At 35.1% G+C, this 26,759-nt stretch overlaps 1 protein-coding gene across 1 annotated transcript in view; it reads right to left on the minus strand.

Moving 5' to 3' along the window:
- The window catches only part of LOC149925872 (integrin alpha-PS2-like), a 78,267-nt gene that overhangs the window by 40,186 nt on the left and 11,322 nt on the right, over positions 1 to 26,759 (minus strand). Inside the window, exons 2-3 of the mRNA XM_090160219.1 lie at positions 16,000 to 16,121; positions 15,824 to 15,930 (exon numbers count right to left, since the gene is read on the minus strand). Coding sequence (XP_090016345.1) covers positions 15,824 to 15,930; positions 16,000 to 16,121 — 229 coding nt within the window. The remainder of the gene's footprint in view (positions 1 to 15,823; positions 15,931 to 15,999; positions 16,122 to 26,759) is intronic.

A 26,759-nucleotide genomic window follows, 5' to 3' on the forward strand; every position in this document is an offset into this window, starting at 1 on the left:
TCTCATGGATGGCGCCTATTGACTGTCTGTGTCACCTAACCCCCCTCTCCCTACCGCAGCCGCAACAAAGCCCCGCGGAAAAATAAAGCGTTGGGTATGCTATGAGCGAGACGTCCCTGTGTTTCTTGGTCTAAGAGAGAACAGTGCACTGTTTTGGAGAAAATTGGCTGTACTCCTTGGCTTCTCCCCCCATTTTGGACGTCAATATTTTATCTATGATGTTCTGTGACGTCACAGTGTTATTACTACATACGATGCTATAATGGTCTTCCACCTGGACCTAGGAGGATGGAACCCTTGAGGGGAAATATGGGGTTCCTACGTTTGCCAATGTGAAGATACTATAGACACCTAGTGGACACCGTGCCCAAAATTTCGTCTGCTAGGGTGGTTTTAACCGGCGTGTTTTTTGGGACTTGGTTAGAATGCGTGCAGGTTTTAAAATCTAGTTAAAATGTACATATTTAGAGAACCCAACTACAGTAACTGTTCAAAAATAAAGGTAAATTATAATTTTAATGAAAATAATACTATAAATACGTTTCGAATAGCAATAATTGGAAATTATAGGGGGGGTTGCCTAAGTAATTTTTCCCATTCTTGCCACGTTTAGGAACTGGGTAGAAAAAGTATTCTTATGATATATTTTGTTTCGCTTCAAATTTAAAAAAACATTTCCAAAATTAGTTTCGTAGAATATCTGTGTTTCACCTTGTACAAAAAACCGTTGTAACTTAGCTAGAATGCAAAGCAGACGAAATTTATAGTGACAAAAAATCTGCCTATTTTTACGATGGCGCCACGGTCGTACGTCCGAAAGCTAAAGCGTTGCCACGCTAAAAAGGTGAGTACGTGGTGGGGGAATACAAATTGCTATTCCAGGTACGCAGTATTATACAGGGTGTTTCAAAAGGTGATGCAAAAATTTGAAGGAGTTGTAGGGGGTGAGTTGAGAAGTATGCCTGCTTTTCCCCCGTTTTCCTGCGATGAGTTAAAAGAGCGCCAGAGAGCTTCAAAATGTGGCCTACTAGCGCCAAACCAAGCAGCGAGGAAACGCGAACATTAAGGTTTGGGTTCGTGTGATAGGTAAAAAAGGACTTTGTAAACAAATCGAGGTAACCAGCGTAAAAAAGCAAACTTAAACAGAATTTAAAGTCCCTGCTGCTTGGTTTAGCGCTTGTTGCAGCATACTTCCCGGGGCTAGTAGGCCACACTTTGAAGCTCTCTGGCGCTCTTTTAACTCATCGTAGGAAAATAGGGACAAAAACAGGCATACTTCTCAACTCACCACCTACAACTCCTTCAAATTTTTGCATTCCCTTTTTAAACACCCTGTACAGTATTCCTAGCCTGAACCCCCTTACAACGAACATTTCCCAATATAGTTTTCTCCCTATCCGCTAGGCGCGCTGAAGTAGTCCTCGAAAATTGTGGTCGACGTTTTTAGCATTGTCGTCGGTACAGCTTTCCCATCTCTGTTATTCTCAAGATTGGGGTTTTTTTTGTTGAAAGACGACACTTCCTTGAAATTTCCTCCCTGTCTTACTCCGAAGGAATGGTCCTTGGCTGCCAACTAAACCGCGACAGAGAAATCTTTCAATTCAACGGCTTAGATCGGACTGATAAGGACACGTTGCTTGCCCAACTCCACCTGCGAGGTTGCAATGCCACGATATTCTCTGTATAATGTAATTAGGCGAAATTACTTGGTACGATATTATGCGCGATTGCCTAATAAGAATTGTCATCATAAAGTAGCAACAATTACATTCTGATTAATTGCCCGAAATCTGGGCCAAAATCAGCCTAAAAAACTAGAACTCAACACGAAAATCTCACTCTGAAATTTCAAATTGAGTTTCTGATTTTTGAAATCACTTTGAGATTGAAAATCCCAAATACCAAATTTGCATATGTGGGATTTAACCCCCGGGTTTTAACTAACCATTTAGAAAAATCCATGGTTTTTAAATTAATAAATTAAAGTGGAACGGCCAAGCTTTTCCAAATATGGCCTTATTTACTGCGGAACAGTTTCTGGAAATTTTTCCGCATCTTATTTTTCCGGAAAATTAACAACAGTAAATATTTCTAATATTATTTCTGTGATTGTAGATTTTGATAACAAAAGACATAATTGCAACAGGTGAAGCCCGAAAAATTCCGCAAACATATTTCAAAAAATAGGAAAATAGTATAATTATAGGAAGTTTTAGGAAAAAATATAAAATATAAGAGTTGTGGAAACCCTGTGGGTTTTAACTGTCATATGGCCGTTGTTTTTATAACGTGCAGACTGTTTTCCATAGACGTTCTCCCTATTCGTTTCGTAGCGAGGTTTTAACCTCTCTATGGAATAATAATATTAATCAGCTAGGCTAATACCCACCAACTTAGGCCTAAGTCATCAAGCGCCTTTTTTAAAGCCCTGCATGCCACGCGAGCCTACAGCTCCCTACACTCACTATAACCGCTAACCTCAACAAGTTTTAATGGAAGGGGAAACCGAAGAACTTGGGGAAAAACCCCTTTAACTGTGCCATGTGAAGAACATGGAAACGGTGGCATAAATAAGAACCCCGCAATGCAGGAGGACCACATGGTTTCAGGGGGCTGTTAAATGCCTAAAACCAGTGGCGTAGTTGATGATCCGCAGGGCCCGCGGTTCGGGGGGGCCCCGAGCTTCAGGGGACCCTGCTCACTATAACAAAAATTTAAAATGGGGCCCCCATTGAGATTTTGGTGGGGGGGGGGGGGGGGCTCTGAGTTCTCAGCTACACCACTGACTAAAACCACGAAAAGAGTTTCGCGAAGGGCATAGTTTGTCTTAGCTAAAAGTACTTTATTCGTACGATTTGCGCGCCCTCTATCACAATTTATAAAAATGGCCTCATTTAATCCACACGCAACGTAAAAGCTGAAATAAATCGTTGGATACAAAGCTTTCCGTTTCAACAAGTTAATTCGCAAATCCTCAGACCGCCAGGCGCTGACAAGATATTTCTCGAAATATACATCATAATGAATGAAATCATCGCAACAGGGCATTTAGAGAATGCTCGTGTTTTTTAAAGTGTCATAAATCAGCGGCGACACAAAAGCGTCCATTTCCGACGACCCAGGATTGAAAAAAAAAAGGAATATTGTGGCATCCGTTGAAAATATCCTCGAGTCCTTTTCTAGCGTACTACAGTCAGATCAAAATCTGTTTATTTATACTGTAGGGGAAATGACTACGATGAGATTATCCTCGGGGAATCATGGTCACTGGCGTCTAAGGGCCGCAACCAGCCGCCAAAACTGGGGGGGCGCTCAAATTGTTGCCTTAATACTAAAAATCGTCATTTTGAACTCCCACTCCTGAAATTAGTAAATATACCGAAATTGGCTTTATTTTGATATTTTTAAATTATGAATTTTATTAAAAATACTAGTTCCGGAAAAATAAAATTCGGAAAACTTCCTATAATTATACTATTTTCCCATTTTTTCAAATATGTTTGCGGAATTTTTTGGGGTTCACCTTTTGCAATTAAGTCTTTTGTTATCAAAATCTACAATCACAGAAATAATATTAGAAATATTTACTGTTGTTAATTTTCCGGAAAAATTTCCAGAAACTGTTCCGCAAATTGGAAAAATTAAAAATTGAAACGTCAATTACTTTTTAAGGGTTTTTAACCTTTTTAACTTTTTATCGATATAAAATGTCTAATATCAGTAAACAAACTACAAAACATTAATAGTGTTACATTGTTAATCAGTTTAAACTAGTCTAGAGGTTTAGTTTTAAGCCCAGTTCACACTATACAATTAATTGGGCCACTTAAATGTACCCAACTAAATGTAAACAAGAAAATTGCATAGTGTGAACGGAAATAGTTGGACCCATTGTTACAAAATTTCTGTTCACACTATACAATTTTCTTGTTTACAATTAATTGGATACAATTAAGTGGCCCAATTAATTGTACAGTATGAACGGGGCTTTACTCTCAGATTCGAAAAAATGAGGCGAAAATGGCGCTTTATTTAAATTTGCAAACAAGATGCGCTTTATTTATAGTGCTCGGCATTCGATTAATTTTTATCCATGAATAAAATAAGCTCGGCGATATTTAAATAATATTTATTTAAATAACCAATAGTTGATTAAAACTTGTAAAATTTTTAAATAATCGAAAGTGAATAAGCCTATTATTTAAATTAAACAAACAATTATTTAAATAAATACCACTTCTATTCAAATAAATGCTTGGTTGCGAAAAAAACATAATTAAATAAATTAAAATGATATTCTTTTTACCAACGTTTTTTAAATAAATCGGAAAATTTGTGGATAATGAATAAACAATTCCGAACACTATTTATTTAAATTTGCAAACAATATATTAGACTAATCATGGAATTAAAACTTTTTTATTTTTTTCGGAAAAATACGGAAATTATTCGTAGCAGAAACGCAAAAAATCGTCAGAATAAAATAATTCTTCCTTAGAATATTGAAATACATTCTTGGTGAGACTGAATCTTTGTGACTTTTTCTAGCGTCGTAAGAGAGCTTGTTTAACAAAGAAGAGCTTCATAAAAACAAGACTGTTTTTTTCCAGAAATTGGGAGATACCACTCGGGTAGCGGTCTCCTTTTGATTCTTGAAGGCAAAAGAGAGCCCCCCTCTTTGTTCAGAATGACTCTGTTTCATCGGGTCGTGTTGAAAGATGGCCTGACTCCGTTTATTACCAGTCACTTGGAAATTTTATGGTCGGCTTGTAAGTTTTAGGTTGGCGCTCTGAACTATCAGCTCACCGTCATATTGGTTGGGGGTCGTTCTATTGCTAAAAATCTGGCTGAAATAAGGGTGTGGTAGCTCCGAATAGCTTATAACATAAGTATACAGGGTGTTTCAAAAGTGTATGCAAAACGTTTAAGGAGTTGTAGGGGGGGGGTGAGTTTGAGAAGTATGCCTGTTTTTTCCCATTTTCCTACGATGAGTTAAAAGGGCGCCAGAGAGCTTCAAAGTGTTGTCTACTAGCCCCTGGAAGTAGGCTGCGACAAGCGCAAAACCAAGCGCCCTAGCTCCTACGCATTGTAATCCGACCACCTGAATTAAGGGCTTTAAAAGTCGCTTGATGACTTAGGCCTAAGGTGGTGCCAAGGGTATTAGCCTAGATGACTTAGGCCTAAAGCGGTGCCTTGGGTATTAGCCTAGATGACTTAGGCCTAAGGTGGTGCCTTGAGTATTAGCCTAGATGATCATCATTATAATAATAACCAGCTAGGCCTAAGTCATCGAGCGACTTCTAAAGCCCTTAATTCAGGTGGCCAGGTTACAGCAAACCCTTCATGCCACGCGAACCAAAAGTTTTTATGGAAAGGGGAAACCGAAGATCTCGGGGAAAAACCCTTTAACCGCTGGGAGAGAGAACTTGGAAACTCAACTCAGAAGGGAAGGAGTTTTCACTAAGTGCACACAAACTGGGATCGAACCCGACTCCTCTCAAGGACAATGGTTAAAGTCTATCTTAAAACGCCTATTTCATATTTTTTTTTGAAAAATTAAGGGTTTAAATTGAAAATTTGTCCCGAACAAATTTTAAGTTAAAAATTAAAGAATTTAAAACAAAGTTCTGTTACTTCATGGTATACTTTTATTTAAAAATACTCGGGACGTTTCGGACCGAGGTCCTTCTTCAGCCGCGTCTAATCATATTTTTAATCGTATTTTTAAATAAAAGTATAAAATGAAGTAGAAGAACTGTGTTTTAAATTCTTTAATTATTATGTTTTAGCCATGGTCAAAAAAGAGAATATACATGAAATTTTAAGTTATTACAAATTAAAAAAAAATAGAACATAACAATGATTATAAGCGCCCCTTTTAAAAGAGTGTATTTAAAAATTGTATTGTTTCGAGTTGTTTCGTCACGTTTAAGATTTCTTAAAACAATAACTAAAATTTGAAATTGGTTGGAACATTTTCGAGAAGAAATCAGTGTTAGCTCCAAAAATGAAACGGACTAAATGAGGATGAATTTCAAGCACCATCGTGGCGTCAAACACGCGATTAAATGTTTCATAACAAATTGTCTTCCAAGTAAATTTTCGCGCCACAATTTTCAAACACAAAAGACAAAGATTTACTAGATTTTCTTCAAAGCGGTCTTATAAGATTAAGTAATTTTATTTCGCCAACAATGAATGTTGTTCATGTCACGCTGCTCCACCTATTTTTTCCTCGTAAATTGGGGGTCTTTTTTTGCCTCCGCATTTGTATTTGGGGGCGCGTTCTGATTGTTACCCTGGTTATGAATGACTCCTATTGTAGCCGTTTTAATGTCTTCATCAACGACGCTTAAGAATACAATTTACTGTTTTGCGGTTCTCGTTTTATTTACGATAATGCATTTATTCCAAGTGCTCAGTAAATTAGTTTCAACAACATATTGATTTCACGGGGTTTTTATTTACCATTTTTGGTCATTTGAGAGATATTTTGCGTGATAACTTGATACTAATAATCTTTTACCACTTCATGCTGCAATTTTATATATTTTATTTTTATTTTACCACCCCAGTAATTTAAAAAAACCACTGCTTTATTTTCGATATTTTAACATTTGTAGTCAACTTTATTCGGTTTAGGACTTGTAATTAGTGTAGTGATATGAAATAGAATATATGACTCCATCGTCAAAAACCACGCCCCTTCGCCTTTCCCCCTTTCTGTCGGTTAGGGGGGAAGACGCTCCTGTATAATCGCCGGCTTTCCCTTCGTGTGGGCGGGGAATATCTTAAGGGAATCATGAAAACAGAAGCTGCATATTCTCTGTGAACTAGAATAAATTCTTGGACATACTGATTTGGCTTTTTGCCCTCAGTGTGACCATTTTTGGTAATTTTAGAGATATTTGGCGTTATTATAAATGGACATTAATAATCTTCTACTTTATGGCGCTGTTATCACTCTAAAAGGGCTTTTAAAAGGGCACTGGAAGCTATATTTTTTTTGATAGGCAAAGTGTTTTCAGACGTGTTTTTCCCCCCGCTAAGATAAAAAAGTAACTTTGCTTTGATAAATCGTCCAGTTCGGAATTTTCTCAAGTTACAAAATTGTGTACCCTGTCGCTTTATCGAACTATCTCCAAAATATTTCGAAACATTAACGCAAATTTTAGCCATTTAAGGACGTTTTTAAATTTTCTTTCATGTAGCACTAACGATAACTTCTCGTTTTCAAATTGAGATAGTTCTGTTCAAAATATTTCGATATTTGGTTAATATTGGGCCAAAATAAAATTAACTTTTTTCGAGAAAAAATGGGTATCTACTCCAAGTGATTGTTTTCCCCTTTTTTGGAATTTATAGGGTCTTTGATGGATATTTTTTAAGAATGACAACAATATGTATAAAAAATTTAAATTTTCGAAAGAATAATTCTATAATTTTCCAAAAATTAATAATTTCTAAGGGAATAAATTGACCAAATTTCTTTTGCAAATATTATTCGGATATTTAAAGGAAATTAGTTTGAGCTTTTTCGTATAATTTATGTGTTTATAATTAATTTATAGACGAGGTTATAATACAAAATTTAATTTAACAATAAACCAAAATATTTATAAAATTCTCAATTTTAAACGAAAGTTATATTTGGAATGGATTTTTCGGTTTTTAAGAAGGAATAATTTGTAGAGGTTGAATGGCTTTTTGTTTTTCAAAAAGGGATATTTTTTAAACATTGAAGTGCCTTTTCGATTTTAAAAACGGGTATTTTTGTAAACGTCGAAGGGCTTTTTGTTTTCAAAAAGGAATGTTTTTGTTGAAGTTGAAGGGCTTTTCATTTAAAAAACTGATATTTTTGTAAACGTTGAAGGGCTTTTCATTTAAAAAACTGATATTTTTGTAAACGTTGAAGGGCTTTTCATTTAAAAAACTGATATTTTTGTAAACGTTGAAGGGTTTTTCGTTTAAAAAAACTGATATTTTTGTAAACGTTGAAGGGCTTTTCATTTAAAAAACTGATATTTTTGTAAACGTTGAAGGGTTTTTCGTTTAAAAAAACTGATATTTTTGTAAACGTTGAAGGGTTTTTCGTTTTTAGAATTGGGGGGGATTTTAGTTTTTAGAAAATTGATATTTTGGTAGAGGCTGGAAGGGTTTTCTATCTGACCATTACAAACTCTATCGTAAAAAGAAAATGATAATTTCGGTAGTCGAAAAGGTTTTTTTTGCAAATTTGCTAAACACTGACAAAAAATAACAATTTGATAAAATAATTTTTATTAAAAATAATATTTTAACCTAAAATATTTTAATGTTTTAAACTGAAATATTATAATGTTTTAAACTGAAATATTTTAATGTTTTAAACTGAAATATTTTAATGTTTTAAACTGAAATATTTGAATGTTTTAAACTGAAATATTTGAATGTTTTAAACTGAAATATTTGAATGTTTTAAACTGAAATATTTGAATGTTTTACACTTAAATATTTGAATGTTTTAAACTTAAATATTTTAATGTTTTAAACTGAAACATTTTAATGTTTTAAACTGAAATATTTTAATGTTTTAAACTGAAATATTTTAATGTTTTAAACTGAAATATTTTAATGTTTTAAACTGAAATATTTTAATGTTTTAAACTGAAATATTTGAATGTTTTAAACTGAAATATTTGAATGTTTTAAACTGAAATATTTGAATGTTTTAAACTTAAATATTTTAATGTTTTAAACTTAAATATTTTAATGTTTTAAACTGAAATATTTGAATGTTTTAAACTGAAATATTTGAATGTTTTAAACTGAAATATTTTAATGTTTTAAACTGAAATATTTTAATGTTTTAAACTGAAATATTTTAATGTTTTAAACTGAAACATTTTAATGTTTTAAACTTAAATATTTTAATGTTTTAAACTTAAATATTTTAATGTTTTAAACTGAAACATTTTAATGTTTTAAATTTAATATTTTAATGTTTTAATCTTAAATATTTTAATGTTTTAAACTGAAACATTTTAATGTTTTAAATTTAATATTTTAATGTTTTAATCTTAAATATTTTAATGTTTTAAACTTAAATATTTTAAAGTTTTAAACTTAAATATTTTAATGTTTTAAACTGAAATATTTTAATGTTTTAAACTTAAATATTTTAATGTTTTAAACTTAAATATTTTAATGTTTTAAACTTAAATATTTTAATATTTAAAACTATTAAGAACGATAACTTGGAAACTATGTTGGCACTGTGTTGAAATATATTTAGTTTGAAACGCTTTTTCGAAAAAGGCCAAAACAAAAATACACATAAGTAGATTTACTTGGTTTTGAAACTAAGGATAGAAACTGCGTGATGATAAAATTGAACCATTTTCGTAAATTTCGAGTGACAAATTTTCTTATTCTGGTTTTTATGATTTAGTAAAAAAGCGTCAATCTTTGTCAGGATACCAAATATTGTCAAAGTTCCATGTGTACAAATATCTCAAAATCCAATTTTTTTGTTTGAAATAGACGTTAATATTTTTTATTTTGGGAAAACGTGATTTTTTCATTTTTGACGGGAAGCAACTGTCAGTGAAATTATTGGCGTTAAAACAAATAAACTCAAAATGCCACTGTTTTTCCTCTTGTCACGTCATTGTTTTTAGTGGAGTAGTGAAGAATACTTAAAAATCATTTTCTCTTCGCAGTTCTCGTCTGTCGGAGTTTGAAGTAAAAAACCTTGAGATTTCGCAGGGCTCTTAATTTGGGAGTTAATTCGCGTGGGTTTCAAAAACAAACTGTCGATAAAGCGTTTATAATTAAGATTTTAGCTTTTTGTTATTTCCAACGAATGTTTGCACTGGTGGTTAAATCACGAATTTGAAACAAAGAGCTGTGGAATTAACATGTGGCGTGGGTGTCGGAAGCCTTGGTAATCCCTCGATCTCGCTACATCATCATGCGCTTACGACAAGTATTTATTTTGACTATCGTAGAATATGTAGCTCCAACTATAACCTCCGTTCTCATGATTGGCTGACGATATTCCCCGCCGACACGCAGAGAAAGCCAGCGAGCGTACGTCAGTATCTCCCCCCCTACCCACAGAAAAGGGGGATGGATTACTTTAGGAAAGGCGGAGGGGCGTGATTTTGAACGAGGGGAACACGGGGCCAACATGATTCTAACTACATATTCTCTGTTCACCTACATACATCCTTGTTTACGCTAATTATCAGTTCTAAGCCGAATAAGGTTGACTATAAAGGTTAAAGTATACCCTTCTAAACTCACGTTTTTGACATACATTTTCTAAAACTTTAATTTATTATGTGGAGTTAAATTTATTCAAAATCTTCTTTTATATCTATTGTCTCGAAAATTAGCTATTGATAATTAGTATTTTGGGAATGCCTCAATTTAGCAAGTGCCATCTTGCCAGTACTGTTATTTTGAATTTTTATAAATTAACAAATCGATACTTTTGATTTAAATCGTATTTTTAAATTCTAATTGGTATTTATACATTTTATACTATTTGTCATGACCAAGTATTTAAATAGCCACAGAATCGTTTAAATTTCGGAAATATAGTTTGAAAAATGTTTCAAATGATTTTGTGACCCTTTAACAATTTACGTCCACTGATAATTCCAACTAAAAACTAAATTGATCCTAATTAAATTTTATTACTACTTGTAATTTAGTTTGCTCTGAATTAACATTGTTACGGAAACTATGTTTATTTTCTTAAATACATTTAAATATTACAGGCTATTTAAATCAGTTATTTAAAAACTAATTAAATTTTAATCGCGATTTAAATCAGCTATTTAAAAAAATCATTTAAATTTAATTGCGATTTAAATTAGTTATTTAAAAGAAATTATTTTATTTGCGATTTAAATCAGTTCTTTTTTAAAAATTATTTAATTTTAATTGTGATTTAAATCAGTTATTTTTAAAAATTATTTAATTTTAATTGTGATTTAAATCAGTTATTTTTAAAAAATATTTAATTTTAATTGCGATTTAAATCAGTTATTTAAAAAAAATCATTTGATTTAAATCACTGATTTGATTACACCCTGCCACCATTACTTAACTGTTCCAAACTGACCGACTAAGCTGGACTATCCTGATTCAACCACGACAAATATCTCTCCTACGAACTTAATACGAATACCGTATTTGGACAAAATTAATTTCGATGAAAGTTCACCGGGCCTTGGCCGGGTAAAGTTCCCCGTAAAAGGCGCCCGGCGGCACTGTGCAATCTAGTTGCGTTAAAATTAATGGCTCGATCGTGAGCGCACCTAAACAGGTGCGACTCTTAAATTATAAATAAAGAATTAAAAACTTTGAATAATTCTACGCCGTTTATTACACTCGAGGGAAACAAAACACCGCTTTCAACTCTGAACCGAAAAAATTTGAAAATCGAGACTCGGTGCGTGCTTATTTGCACATTCAAACAACGGAGCCAAATACGCTTTTAGGTCGTACCAGAAGTATATGATAGTTCTCTTACGAAATAAGTATCCGTCTTGCCTATAATATTAATATGAGTGCTGATGTGATTTACTACTTTTTAATTGTTTTTTAAATAAAACCCAAACCAATCGATTGTATGGATTTAAATCAATTTTTTCTACTGAATTTATGAGTTTTTAAACAATTAATTACAATTCGACAGTATAGTTCATGTCTACTTTACTTCAGTTATCTAAAATTATATTTAATCTTTATTCAATTTAATAAATAATATAGTTTAGATTTTCGTTGTGTTGGAATTGTTTTAGATCCTATTTTTATTAATATTATATTTCTCCTTAGCAATACACAGGAATTCATACCTCTACTTGGAATGCTTATCGCGGCAGATTTTCCTCTCGATGTGGCTGACGCTTTTTTGACGTCACTATGTGAACTTAACAAACAACAACGTGAGAGGGGAGGGCGCGCAGAAGGGAATTTTTTAACTCGTAGGCGGGGCCAAAGCCGTCAGAGTGATCTTACCATGAGCGATACGGCAAGATAAGCAAGTAGAGCTATGAATTGATGCAATATATTATGCGATTTAAATCAATAATTTGTTTAATAATTCATTTGATATTAATCGCGATTTAAATCAATAATTTGTTTAATAGTTCATTTGATATTAATCGCGATTTAAATAAAATTTATTTAAATGAGCCAAGCTATGTGAAATGTAGAAATTAAATAGCAAAGGGATTTATACTTATATCAAAAATTTATATATTTATTCAGCTTGAGGATGCGAAGATACCTATTTAATTAAGAAAAAAACAAGCCCTTATACCTATCTCGTTAGAGAATATCATATACTTCTGGTTCCAGTTTGTTTTCGCTCTTACGTTTTGCCAGTTCCCGAGTGAATATCCAAAATCCACGATCGACCCCTTTAGTTTCGCGCATTATTCCATAACGAAGGCCAAATTAGGCTTAGCAGATGTTTACTATGGCCCGAACGCCTCTATTCCACTTGACTGTTCGCGTTAAGGCCGGGCTGTATTATTTTTATCGGATGGTCCTTGACTACTTAGGTTGGAGTTGGAAGAAATGACGGGCTTCAAAGTCGTTTCTTTAATTTAATATTGTCACGCTAAAAGGTGGCGATTTACAAATATCTTGATTCGTTTTTAACAAGTTTGGTCATGTTCTGTCCTTCTGGTATAAGCTGGTTCAGTTTAGAACCATGTTTTTAACGAGTTGGATATTTTGAAATACAATTAGGGTATTGGCTTCGTGCGTAGTTTCAATTTTGTTCCTAAGTATCGGGGGTATATAGGTACATTTGTTCGAATTTCAATCGTCCGAACGGTGGAACAAATGTTCGAATTTCATTCGTCCGAACCGCCGAAATAACAATTGTTTCAATTGTTCGAATTGGATAACTTGTTTGTTTCATTCGTCCGAATCGGTAGCATCATTTGTCCGAATTCTGTCGCTAAATTAGTATTTCTTATTGCTGTTTTTTGTGGTCCGGATATTTATTATAATGTCAAATCATTTTATCCTATCATATCCATTTTTCCTTTGGCCGATATAGTAAGTGGGAATTGCGTTGAATGTTGTGGATATTTTAGGTTAGGTTAGGTTAGGTTAGGTTCAAGTTAATGTTACTATTTCCTTGTATTAACAATATTTAAAAAAACAACCAATTCCTAATGTTCGAAAAACCGGACAAACGATTATTCGAAAAAAATGAAATTCGCCAGTAAAGTTAACATAAATTGAACGACTAAATCACCAACAAAAGTTGTGATACATTTTTCGGGCAAATGAAATACGTTTTCGGACATACGATCCTGTTTTCCGGCATTCGGACAAATGATCATTCGGACATTTGTACCACCGTTCGGACGAATGAAATTCGAACAAATGTACCCAAATCAAGTATCGCCGCCTACTGACCGAGTTTTATATTGAATATATGAAAGCTGTCTGCTCGATCATAATTATCTCTGCCAGCGGCGTGGCAACCAGGGGGACAAGGGGACAATGTCACCTCTTAAATTTTCTACTAGGGGACAACACCTGTGTTTTCCCCTACCTGGGATATTGTGAATTTGTTTTTACAATCATTATGAAAAAGATAAATTTGTCGTTTAAAACTTTTAACAACAGAGTAAGAGCGAATTAAAATTCAACTTTCGATTTTTGGTCCAATTGAAGTAAAATTTCCAGATATTTGTCCACTTTTAAGGGTGAAGAATACAGTAAAATCCTCTTTTTCGTTCAAGCTGAACGTTTCTGTTTTAACAATTACACAATTGAATTATATTTTTCTCATTAGGCTGAACCTTCCTCTAGTGCTTAAAATAATTTTGATAATACTAGTATTAATAGTTAACGAGATATAAGGTCCTAAGTAAAGGGTAGTTTGGGCGCTTGCCCAACTTGTTTAGCTCCGGGGGTACGAATTAAAACGTAATAACTTAATTACTTTTAAATTTAAAATTGTCAAAATTATTTTAATCACTAAACAAGAGGCTGTTTTACACATAAATATTAATTTTATAAGTTAAAATACAAAATTAAAAGAGTTCAGCTTGAAATAGCGCGAAAGTAGACAATGGCCACTGTAGTCTTCCCCCTTAAAATATTATATATTGTGAAGGTACTAGCTCGCTTCGCTCGCTCGGCATGTGATGCTCGGTTCGTTCGCAATGTACCCCCCAAACTCAAAGTAACACCGTGACGGAAGTGCCTGAGCCACCGTCATTCGTAAAAACATCCGCTTTTACATTGAACAGATCGTGGCAACCCTGTTTTAAAAGATTTTACAACTAAAAGCAACAACGATTGAACAGAAACTGATTATTTTTCTTCGGAAATTAACCCGATGGTTTTTCCTTACTTGAGTGCAAAGGCCGTTAGTTGGGAGATAATATTTGATCCGTGGGTGCTCGTATTTGAAAATTGCGCCTTTAAAAAACGGAATGAAGTGACTCGGATGTTTATTAATGTTAAATGCGGACCACTTTAGTTGTCTCAGCTAACATTGATTTCGAGTATAGTGCTTTAAATTCGATTATCAGATAACAGTTTGCTTCTATCAGATATCAGATTATCCTCGCATTTACGCCCAGATATTATCAGATCAGTTGATATGGGTCAAAAATGCAAACCAGCTAGTTTAAAGCCGAAACTAATACAGATAAACAGGGCCGGATTAACCAATAGACCGAATAGGCCTGGGCCTAGGGCACCAAGCCTACAAGGGGCACCAAGAGGGTTCGAAAAAAATAAAAGTACAAAACTTTAATCATTTGCTTTTCACAAAATATTTTCCGGAGTTATTTTAGTAAATGCGTCCACCCCTATGAACCAAAAACGTTCTCAGACGGACTTTCGTCTAGCCCCTGACGACATACTAAATATGGCAGCAAAATGAATTTTCCTTCCACTTCTCAATTATAAATTGAGCAAGCGCCTAGCTCGATTCGCTCGCTATTGAAAGAGGGCACCAAAATTAACTTGGGCCTAGGGCCCCATAAAGTCTTAATCCGGCCCTGCAGATAAACCTGATCTGACTAACTGATTATAATAAGATATTTGGGAATTACGATCTGAATGCAGTTGGAAGCACTAATTTCAACCCTCATTTAATCAAAAGTATTTAAAATGGCGGCAGTGTAACTTCAAAGTTATACTTTTTTTAAATTTTAAAAAGTATCCCGTAACATTATTTTTTAATATTTTACAATTATTTACTTATCTGGATTTGAAACTTAAACGTATTTTCCGGAGATTTAAAATATCAGACCAGTATGATTTGACAATAACGACCAAAAAATCACAATAATATCTGGTTTTCTGCCAGAATTATCTAACTTTATCAATACCCATTCTAAACTATGAGTTAAGAAAGTGACGTATCTTACGTTTTTAAGCCAATGAAGAGTCTCTTCATTGGCTTAAAAACGTAAGAAGAGACGCGTGAAAATTACAACACACGCAGGCCTATAATGCTCATTAACCGGAGGAAAAAAATGGATTGTAATTTTTAGAAAAATACCTGTAAAACTACGAAGTTTGCTAATTATCATTAACAAATGTTTGTAATATTAATATTCTCACTTAAATTTGCTCAATTGAAAAGACGCGTATTATAATTTTACGAAACAAAATTTAGCGCTAAGCCTTGGCAATAACAATTATCATATTTGAAATCGCTTCGGGTCGCGGTACGTTACCATCGTTAAAACAATGAAGCCACGCCCATGTCTGCTCAGTGGACAGACTACCGGATGCGGTTAGATATTCATGACAGAAATGAATATAATATTGACGATGAACTTACCACAATGACTCCGTTCTCGCCAGAACTGTGGACGGTGGCCCCGAACCATTGCTCGGTTTTGTTGTCAATTTGTTCGATTTCATCCAAATTCCGGATCGTATTCGACCCTGCCCAATAAAATAACACGAAATGTTAATACATTTTCCGGCTATTATTTTTATGGTTTGGAAATTTACCTGTCCGATCGAACGGTATTTGTTGGCACTCGTCGGGTTTGTCGACGGAGCACCGGTACACTGCGCCTCCTCGGATGACCCCTGGTTGACCCGTTTCAGCCATCGGCGCACCCACCAATAACCTGCAAATTTAAAAAAAAATTATTTAATTTAACTCCACAAAATATTTTAATATCTAACTCTCTCCAAAATCGCGAAAATTATTCAAATTGCCCTTTAAAAATTCAACAATAATTTCATTTGAATTTCCAAAAAACCAAAAAAAAATAATAAAATCGGAAAGATAAAAAAAATTAAATATTCGATGATAAAATCGAATAATTCGCAAATAATTTAAATATCGGAAATGTTTTTAAACCTTTCTATTATAATTTGAGATTAAATTAATAAGCCGATAATCCTACTAAAAATTTAAAAATCTAGAGCAATTTTTTTTTAATTTATCTATGTGTCTGCCTAAAATTCCTAACGGCATTTCTTTACCGCAGTTGCAAAACCAATTAGAGCGACTTCCACCTTTCCGAATGGTCCTTATTATTAAAAGGCCGATATTATTAATTTTTTATGTTAAAAATATTTCTTAATATTTTTTATCAAAATTAATTTTTGTGATACCTGGTTTTGGAACTCAAAATAAAAATTGATTTAAGAGAAAATATGCTATTTATGGATGGGTAAAGTAAAATGAAGTATTTGTGTCAATAATTGGTATACATTTAGCAAGGTGTGCACAATAATATTTTTGATAGCAATTGGCAATATCAAAGGGTTTGGTATTCCTTCTTAAAGCTGGCAAGCCAATTAATCAGTTTATTATATTGTTGCAGTCCTTAGCTGGATTATATTTATGCAGTCCATAGTTGGACTATATCATAGCAGTCCATAGTTGGACTATATCATAGCAGTCCATAGTTGGACTATATCATAGCAGTCCATAGTTGGACTATATCATAGCAGTCCATAGTTGGACTATATCATAGCAGTCCATAGTTGGACTATATCATAGCAGTCCATAGTTGGACTATATCATAGCAGTCCGTAGTTGGACTATATCATAGCAGTCCATAGTTGGACTATATCATAGCAGTCCATAGTTGGACTATATAATAGCAGTCCATAGTTGGACTATATCATAGCAGTCCATAGTTGGACTATATCATAGCAGTCCATAGTTTTACTATATCATAGCAGTCCGTAGCTGAAATGTATCGCTGCAGTTCTTAGATGGATTATATCATTGCAGTCCATAGTGGGTTGTATGGTTTCAGCTCATAGCTTAGCTGGACTATATTGTTTCAGCTCATAGCTTAGCTGGATTACACTGTTTTAGCCAGTTGGTGGAAAATATCGGTGTAGTCCATAACTGGATTATGTCGTTTCAGTCCGTAGCTGTAATATATCGTTGGAGCACATAGCGGGATTACATTAATGCAGTCCGTAGCTGGATTATATGGTTTCAGTCAGTAGCTGTAATATAACGGTGCAGTCCATAACTGAATTATAACGTTGCAGTCCATAACTGAATTATAACGTTGCAGTCCATAACTGAATTATAACGTTGCAGTCCATAACTGAATTATAACGTTGCAGTCCATAGCAGGGCCGTATTAAGGCAAGTGCCCCCGGGGTTACGGTGCCCCGTCTTCGAAATAAATGTTTTTTCCATTTTCTTTAATATTATTATTTAAATATCTTTTAAGTTTATTCGTAAAATTTATCTTAGATCATACAGCACCGAAGTAAGGTTTGAATTTTTTTAGGGGCCTCAAATTCTTCTTTGCACGGGGCTTTCCAATAGTTTTAATCCAGCCCTGGTCCGTAGCTGGATTATATTGTTTCAGCCAGTAGCTGGATACAGGGGCATAGGAACGTTCTATTAGTTGGAGGGGGCAAAGTGAAACTTAAAGGGGTACGGAGAATGGTTTTGAATTTTGAATGGAGTGTAGCTTCTCCGAATGCATGTGTACTTTTTACTTCTATGTAAATTGGTGGGAAAAGACTGAAATTTAAACACAGTTGAGGTTCTATAAGCTTTACATGCTTTTAAACTGAGAATTTGAGCCTTTCGAAGATTTCAACTGACCAAAATGTTGGAGCGGGCAATAACATTAGTTGCCCCTCCCAGCAAAATTCTAGGGAGGGGCCCCTGAGTGGGAATATATCATTTAATTCCATAGCTTTAATGTAATCCGGGATTAGATAATATCGTTGCAATTCGTTTCGGGATTTGAAACATCTTTGGTACTGTAACAATTCTCGGATTTTCAGGCGTGGTTTTCAATTTCATCCGCGTGTATCCAGTCACCCATCTCGCTAGCTGCAGCTCGGCTCGTCGAGTGTTGTAAAACGCGGGCAAAGGCTTAAAAATAGGCTCGTGTTCACGCCCTCTTTATTTTGGCAATTCGCCCTCTCGTGATCTTGAAAGTGGCTAAATTAAGACGCGAATCGCCCTCGTTCAGCCCTCACTTCATTCAGGAGGTTTTTTTTCAACTTATGCACTTTTGTGTCGTCTAATAATTTACACCCTTGCTTAAATCGTATAAAAAATTTGGCACATATCAAAAATGTATTTATTTATACTTAGAAAGAATGACTATGTTAAGATGATCCCCCGACTGAATAACGTGGAAAATGTAAAATCTGAAATAACGTGGAACCGGAATAACGTGGAAAATTTAAAAGCTGAAATAACGTGGAACCGGAATAACGAGGAAAATGTAAAAGTGGGAATAACGTGGAAAATTTAAAAGCTGAAATAACGTGGAACCGGAATAACGAGGAAAATGTTAAAGTGGGAATAACGTGGAAAATGTAAAAACTGGAATAAATTGGAACCGGAAAAATGTGGAAAATGTAAAAGCTGGAATAACGTGGAACCGGAATAACGTGGAAAATGTAAAAGTGGGAATAACGTGGAACCGGAACAACGTGGAAAATGTAAAAACTGGAATAAATTGGAACCGGAAAAATGTGGAAAATGTTAAAGCTGGACTAAAATGGAACCGGAATACGGGGAATAGGAATACCGTGAACATTTTCCACATTATTAATATTCCACGTTATTCCAATTCCACGTTATTCCAGTTCCACGTTATTCCAGTGGCTCGATCTTTTCCACTTTATTCCATTTCACGTATACAGCGTCTCCGGTTCAAAAGTAAGTTAATACTCTAAAAAATGTAAAAACCACACCATCACTCTTCGAACTATATTTATTCACGCCTCGAAAAAAAACTGTTCCGTTAGGATTAATGTTTCATTCGCTTCCACTCTATGCGAGTGGGTTACTCTACGTTTAAAACCAATTACATTCATGATGTGATAAATAATAATGCGAATGAAGTCGTTAAAGAAAGGATCTCATGGATAATATTAAACGTTTTATTACTAAAAATGCCCCGGCAATATTTGTTTTTTACATCAACAAGATTTATTTTTTGTTCGTGATAACTCCCCACAGTGTCACCTGCCCTTCTCCTTAAGGGGGAAGAATACAGTAAAAGCCACTTTTTCGTTCAAGCTGAACGTTTCTGTTTTAACATTTACATAATTGAATTATATTTTTCTTATTAGGCTGAACTTTTCTCTAGTGCTTAAAATAATTTTGATAATTCTAATATTAATAGGTAACGGGATATAAGGTCCTAACTAAAGGGTAGTTTGGGCGCTTGCCCAACTTGTTTAGCTCCGGGGGTCAGAATTAAAACGTAATAACTTAATTACTTTTAAATTTACAATTGTCAAAATTATTTTAAGCACTAAACAAGAGGTTGCTCTACACTTAAATATTAATTTTATAAGTTAAAATGCAAAATTAAAAGAGTTCAGCTTGAAATCGCGCGGAAGTAGACAATGGCCACAGTAGTCTTCCCCCTTAACGTCTAAATTGAACTCCCCTTCTGCCGTACAATTGATTTAAACACGTTCGATAAATTTTCAACTGAAATAGTCTGATTCCGAATAAACAAGTTCTGGGTTTTCCCAATCTATTGTACGTTTCAAATCTGTGTCAATCAAAATGCGATACCGTTTAAATTATCTTTTTAATTACAGGCATATTTGTGCTCTTTTAATCGGACTTTTATGGACACTTCAGTTTCCCCAATATACGTACCATCACAAGTCTTACATTTCACTCTATAAACAACGCCTTTTTTTTATCAAATTGATGAATTTTCGATTTAAATTTACTTATAATTAAAAGTTTTACAAAAGACTGATACTTCATGGAATTAAAAACATTTTATTTACAATTTGAAGCTTTCGGACCGCGGTCCTTCCTCAGCTAGTCAATAATACATTTTGAAGTTTAATTAAAAATATTTACTTAGTTAATTTTTTAAGGATTTATTCTTTTTACTAATTAATTTAATATCAAATTTTCTTTTATCAATCTATTCAAAAAATGTGTTTAATGTAAAAGCAGAACATTTTTAACCTCTTTGTCTTCACAATTCTCTGTGCAAACAACTTGGCAGATTTCTAAAAAATTTACTTTAAATGAAAATTTTGAGCTTAAAGTATAAATGACGAAATATTTATCATATTTTAAATATTTTTTCACAAAAATTGTACAGGCTAAATTTCCGATTGCGCAAACACTCCGCAGTGGATCTTCCGCGTTGAGTTTTGCAATTTATCTTTTCCATTAAAACTTGACTAGGTTAACGGTAATAGTTAGTGTAGGGATCTGTGGGCTCACGTGGCATAAAGGGCTTGTCACCACCCTCCTACGCGTTGTGACCTGGGCGCCTGAATTAAAGGCATTATAAGTCGCTAGCTGACTTGGGCCTAGGGTGGTGCCAAGGGTATTAGCCTAGTTGATTATTATTAGTTAGTGTAGGAGCTGTTGGCTCGCGTGGCATGAAGGGCTTGCCACCACCCTCCTACGCGTTGTAACCTGGGCGCCTGAATTAAAGGCATTATAAGTCGGTAGCTGACTTGGGCCTAGGGTGGTGCCAAGGGTATTAGCCTAGCTGATTATTATGAATAATAATAATAATAATAATAATTCAGGTGTCCGGATTACAACGCGTAGGAGGCTTACCACCACCCTCCTTAAAAAGGTTATTTAGCTAATTATTATTGTTATTATTAACCGAAATCGTTAAGTGTCATACTTATTTTTATTATATTACTTATGGTTCTACCGACAACAGTGTTTGGGGAAAGTAGATATTAACGCGGTTCTTGAACAGATAAGAGATGGCGCTGCAGTAGACTGCCGTTGTATTTTCCCGCGCGTGATTCATTTGTGAGCAACTAGGCGTAATTAGATCCAGTGATCTAATCTTTTATTCATTTCGAGGACTTTAGTTTTTGCCGAACGGTGTTTTTGGCAGACACACGCGGTTGTTAATTGCATTCAATATCCTTAATTTGAAGACGCTCGTTTCCTGTTGAGTGTTTTGAATTTCGTTTTTTAGGCCTACTGATATTGTGTCGCTTTCGCAATCGGGTTATAATGTTTTAAGCCTGTAATGAATCCCCGTCAGTACACGTTTTTGCAGTTCTAACGCTGTTTCCCCGAGACCTCTATGCTAAAAATAGGATGACATTTTTCCATTTATAAAAAGTTTATAAATAGTGAAACATTTGCTTTGGCTAAAACGGTTTTATATCAGACGGATGGAGAAAATTTAATCTTAATTAAGTCAATGATTTTTCATATTCTAGCTAAATTATTTCTTTTAAATTTTATATAATTGTTCATATTTGTTCATTCTCCAATAATTCGTTTATATAAATTGACTTTCGAAATTTCCTAAATTTTTAATTTATTATTCATTTCTTAATTGTATTTTCCATCTTTATTTCATTGCAAAATTTTATAAAACAAAAAGTAGTCTTGCCCAACTTGTTAAAATTTTGTTCTTACGTCACAAGACCCAGCTTTATTAGTATATTCTACGCACGAGCGATTTGCACGCGCGCTAGAAAAACCTACATTCGTCTCATTCGTCTGGCGACGTTAGCGCGTGCTCGTAGCCTTGTAAAAGGTAGAAGCAACAAACACAGCACCCCAATAAGGAGAACGCAACCCGTCAAAAGTCGTGGATTTTCTTGCGTACATTTTTCATTGGTTAGACGCTTTAGCGCCTGCTGCCGTCGGAAGGGGGAAATTTGGAAATTGTCTTCCCCCCCTTTCCGTAAAACGGTCAGCAAAAAGATTCGTTCAATGAAATTTGTACACAACACTGCGTTAGCGTGTTTAAAAAACTTTAAAGGCTAGCTGCGTTTTCCTTGTGTTTGTTACTCCTAGTGTAAAAGTAAGAGACTGTGACGTATCTTGAGCCACATTTAAACAATATTAAAGATCTAAAAAGTATGTCAATTTACATTAACAAAAGTTTTAAATGTTAATATTGCCATTAGTTTTGTGTAATCAGATGAAATCGTGTTGGTCAACAATGTTTGAATATAAAAATGTTGTCTCGTGTGAGCGGGCTCGAGTGAATGGATTCGTGTCGATAGGCTCGAGCGAAGCGGTTCGTGTAAATGCGCTGGTGTGAGCGGGCTCGTGGGAAAAGGCTCGTGTGAACGGGCTCGTGGGAATAGGCTCGTCTGAACGGGCTCGTGTGAGCGAGCTGGTGTAAATATGCTCGTGTGAATAGGCTCGTGTAAATATGCTCGTGGGAATAGGTTCGTGTGAATAGGCTGGTGTGAACGGGCTCGTGGAAATAGGCTCATGTGAATAGGCTGGTGTAAATATGCTCGTGGGAATAGGTTCGTGTGAACGGGCTCGTGGAAATAGGCTGGTGTAAATATGCTCGTGGGAATAGGCTCATGTGAAAGGGCTCGTGTGAATACTCGCGTGTGAACGGGCTCATGTGAATAGGCTGGTGTAAATATGATCGTGTTAATGGGCCCGTAGGAATAGGCTCGTTCATATTAAATGATAATTAATTTAAAGTTCGAAAACATAATTTATGATTACATTTTCAGTTTGCATCATAGTCATTTGAAAAGTGGGCTAACTCAGAAGCGCAGGTCATGCGCGGGCGCTGATATTTTATTTTCTAAATTTAATCTCTCAATTCATCTCGCCAATATTATTTTTCCTTCCTTTGGATCGAATCCAAAAGATGCCGCTTCTAGATAGCGCAGGGTATTCCCTCACCACCAGATACTAAACAAGACGATCAACACCGTCATGGCGACCACTGCTCTCCCTCTATTTACACCAGGAGTTCCTAAATGGCCTTTAACCTTTTTTACCTCGAAACTAGCTTTAGTCCCATTTGACCGAAATCCCATTCGACCGAAGGCGGTTTTTGAGGTGTCCCATTCGACCGAATTCCGCCGAAACGTGCGGTTTTTATGTGTCCCATTCGACCGAACGCTGCTATATAAATTGGCTTTTGCTATGTTTTCAATTTAGTTACTGAAGTCGTTTGCAATGGAGCGGATAGCTAATAAAGGAGGGTATTTATACATCAATAATAATTATTTATTCCGTCTTAATCTCAAAATGAAGTAGCACTCTCCCTACTAGATGCAGTAGCTATGAATTTAGCGATGCCATTTTAATATCTTTGCACTATGCATTTATTTGAAAATAAAATGGAATGAGCATGAATTATATTTTTATCTTCACCTAGTCAAGAAAAGTAACTGAACCAAAACTGAAATAGTAAACTTAACGAACTCTAACCTAACCTAATCTAACCTAACCTAACCTAAACATGGATCTTCGATAGTACATACCTTATAAATAAAATACCAAATCACCCCGCCAATTGGGCTACATTTTAAAATTCTTTCGGTCGAATGGGATTCGGTCGAATGGGATTTCGGTCGAATGGGAATAAACGCGAAACATATGTAAAACATTGGCGGAGTGGTTAACACTTTCGCCTCGCAGCAAGAGGAGCCGGGTTCGATCCCAGCTTGTGGCACTGGGTGAAAACTCGGAACAACTCCTTCTGCGTTGAGTTTGCAAGTTCTCTCCCCACTGGTTTAAGGGGTTTTCCCCCGAGTTCTTCGGTTTCCCCTTCCATAAAAACTTGTCGAGGTTAACGGTAATAGTTAGTGTAGGGAGCTGTTGGCTCGATCTCGTAGCATGCAGGGCTTGCCACCACCCTCCTACGCATTGTAACCCGGCCACCTGAATTAATGGCTTCAAAAGTCGCTTGATGACTTAGGCCTAAGGTGGTGCCTTGGGTATTAGCCTAGCTGATTATTATTAAACTAGACTATAATCTTAAAGTAAAAATTGCTGCAATAAATAGCGCGTTATTGGCCAAAATTAAAATTTTAATTATTGGAAATTTTGGTACCACCAAGATCTTATTATGGAACAAGAATTAAATGCGGAAACGTTTCCGGGAAATTTTCCGCAAATCGGAAAAATTAAAAATTTACACATACAGGGTGTTACGGATAAGAGTACCAAAAATGTCTATATGCATTCTATGGGTCTCTATGATTAAAAAATGTCCAATAAACAGGGGTCCTAAAGTGCTTCGTTTCAGAGATATGGGCTCAAAAAATCTACCCTAAGAAACCGGACACAGCCTTAAATCTGGCAAACAATATCTTCCTTGAACCAAATTGTTTTCATTGAACTATCAATTGTTTTTTATCCTTGAGGCGAGAAACTTTAATAATAAGTGGGAAACGTTTATTAGTGTCCTTTTAGAAGTAAAATGAGTTAAGACAAATACAAGCCATTTTAATTTATTGATACGATTTTAATTATTTAATCTAAAGATACAAATGTCATAATAATTCTAAAGGAATGGCTTTAAAATTGTCTAATATTGTAGCTAATTGAATTAAAACCTTTTTTTTTAACTTTTTTTCGGAAAGATACGACAAATTTTCCGAATAAAAAGGCCACAGTAATTTTCGGAGGGGGGAATTTTCCGACTTACAACTCTAGTATAATTACATTCTTGATAATATTGTGTCAAAAAATATTGAAATAACCGTCATATTTGACTTTAAGAGTAGTTTCAACAAATTTCAATTATTTTTACCATAAGTAACATAACTAAAATAATCATGACACTTCCCACCTGCATATTACACTTAAAGAGTAATTTCAACAAATTTCAATTATTTTTACCATAAGTAACATAACTAAAATAAACATGACACTTCCCGCCTGCATATTAGACTTAAAGAGTTACAGTCTCTTACCAACTTTGACAAGTCTACGAGCGCGAGCCACAGTCGCCAGAGGCATATAGGTTTTTTTCTAGCGCGCGTGCAAACTGCTCGTGCGAGTAATTTACTAATAAAGCTGTGTCTTGTGACGTAAGAGCAACATTTTAACCAGCTGGCAAAGATCACTTTTTATTTTATAAAATCAACTAGATTACGAGTAATGTTTTTGCAAATTCAAAAATGTTTGACTACAGCGAAACGATGATATAAAAATCTTTCTTTAGCAGCTGCTGGAACCAAAGATAAAACGATTATAGTAAAATATTACAATATATAAAATTTTGCAATGAAATAAAGATACAAAATATAACTAAGAAATGAATAATAAATTACAAATAAACGAATCATTTAAGGGAACTGGTAAAGTTATGAAAATTAACAAATATGAACAATTATATAAAAATTTTATTTAGATAGAATTGGAAGATTTATTGACTTAATTAATATTAAATTGGCTCCAACCGTCTGATATAAAACAGTTTTATTTATTATTAATTTTTTACAGTCTGTTTCGACAATGACCATATAAATCAGTACGGGGCTAAGGACTGACAACTATTTGGAATTGTGTCAGTGGCGGCTTAAGAAGGCTCGGTCCCCGGGGCGGCGGCAGTGTTTTGTGACACCCCCCCAGGACCGTGCAGAAGTTTTCACGTCCGTCTTCTTCAAGTTTAATCGTTCTGATTTGCACCCCCCCCCTCGAGCTTCTCCGATGGCACCCCTGGCTACCCTGGTACCCAGGGCGGACCGCCCCCCTCGCCCCCCCCTTAGGCCGCCACTGAACTGTGGCCAGCCTTTCTGACGGATCTAATGACGTCAGCCACACTAAGCAATATCATCAACCGAAGTCGTTAATAATAATAATAATAATCAGCTAGGTTAATACCCAAGGCACCACCCTAGGCCTAAGTCATCCAGCGACTTTTAAAGCCATTAATTCAGGTGGCCGGGTTACAACGCGTAGGAAGGTGGTGGCAAGCCCTTCATGCCACGCGAGCCAACAGCTCCCTACACTAACTACTGGCATACTTGGAATATTACGTTACTTAGGCTAACAAGGAAGAAATACAATACAGAACTACTGGTCAAGTAATCGTTCTTGTTTTCAGTCTGTTTGGAAGTCAAGTATCGGATGTCGTCGGCGGAGGAGCCAGTCAGAGTTCTCCCACGCTTTCCGACCCAGAATTTATTTTTCTAGTTGAACTTTCTTTTATAAGAAGAAATTCTTCGTAAGCCAAAAACAACGTTCCTAAACTGGGGGAGTCCGCTCGAATTTGCAATTCTAAAGTGTTCTTGACGGCTATGAATAGAGAGTGTAGCATTACGTTTCAAGGACCGCTCTCAGAAGCGACGAACACCCCCAAATCTATACAAAATAGAAAGAATTATTACACCCACGGTGTGAAATCACCAACTTGTTTTACTTTTCATGTATGTATCGACAGTTCTCAAAAACTATAGGTTAAGGCCGCGTTAATGAACGTGTAGATGGGACCTGTAGGAGTGTCGTCTGTACACGGAATAAAGTGACGTCTGCATTCTCACACGTTTCCCGTTACACGTTTGTTAGCGCGGGATCAAACTGTCTA

Source organism: Leiobunum rupestre, chromosome 10, assembly GCF_980474605.1.
Source record: "Leiobunum rupestre chromosome 10, qqLeiRupe1.1.hap1, whole genome shotgun sequence".
Taxonomy (NCBI): Eukaryota; Metazoa; Arthropoda; class Arachnida; order Opiliones; family Sclerosomatidae; genus Leiobunum; species Leiobunum rupestre.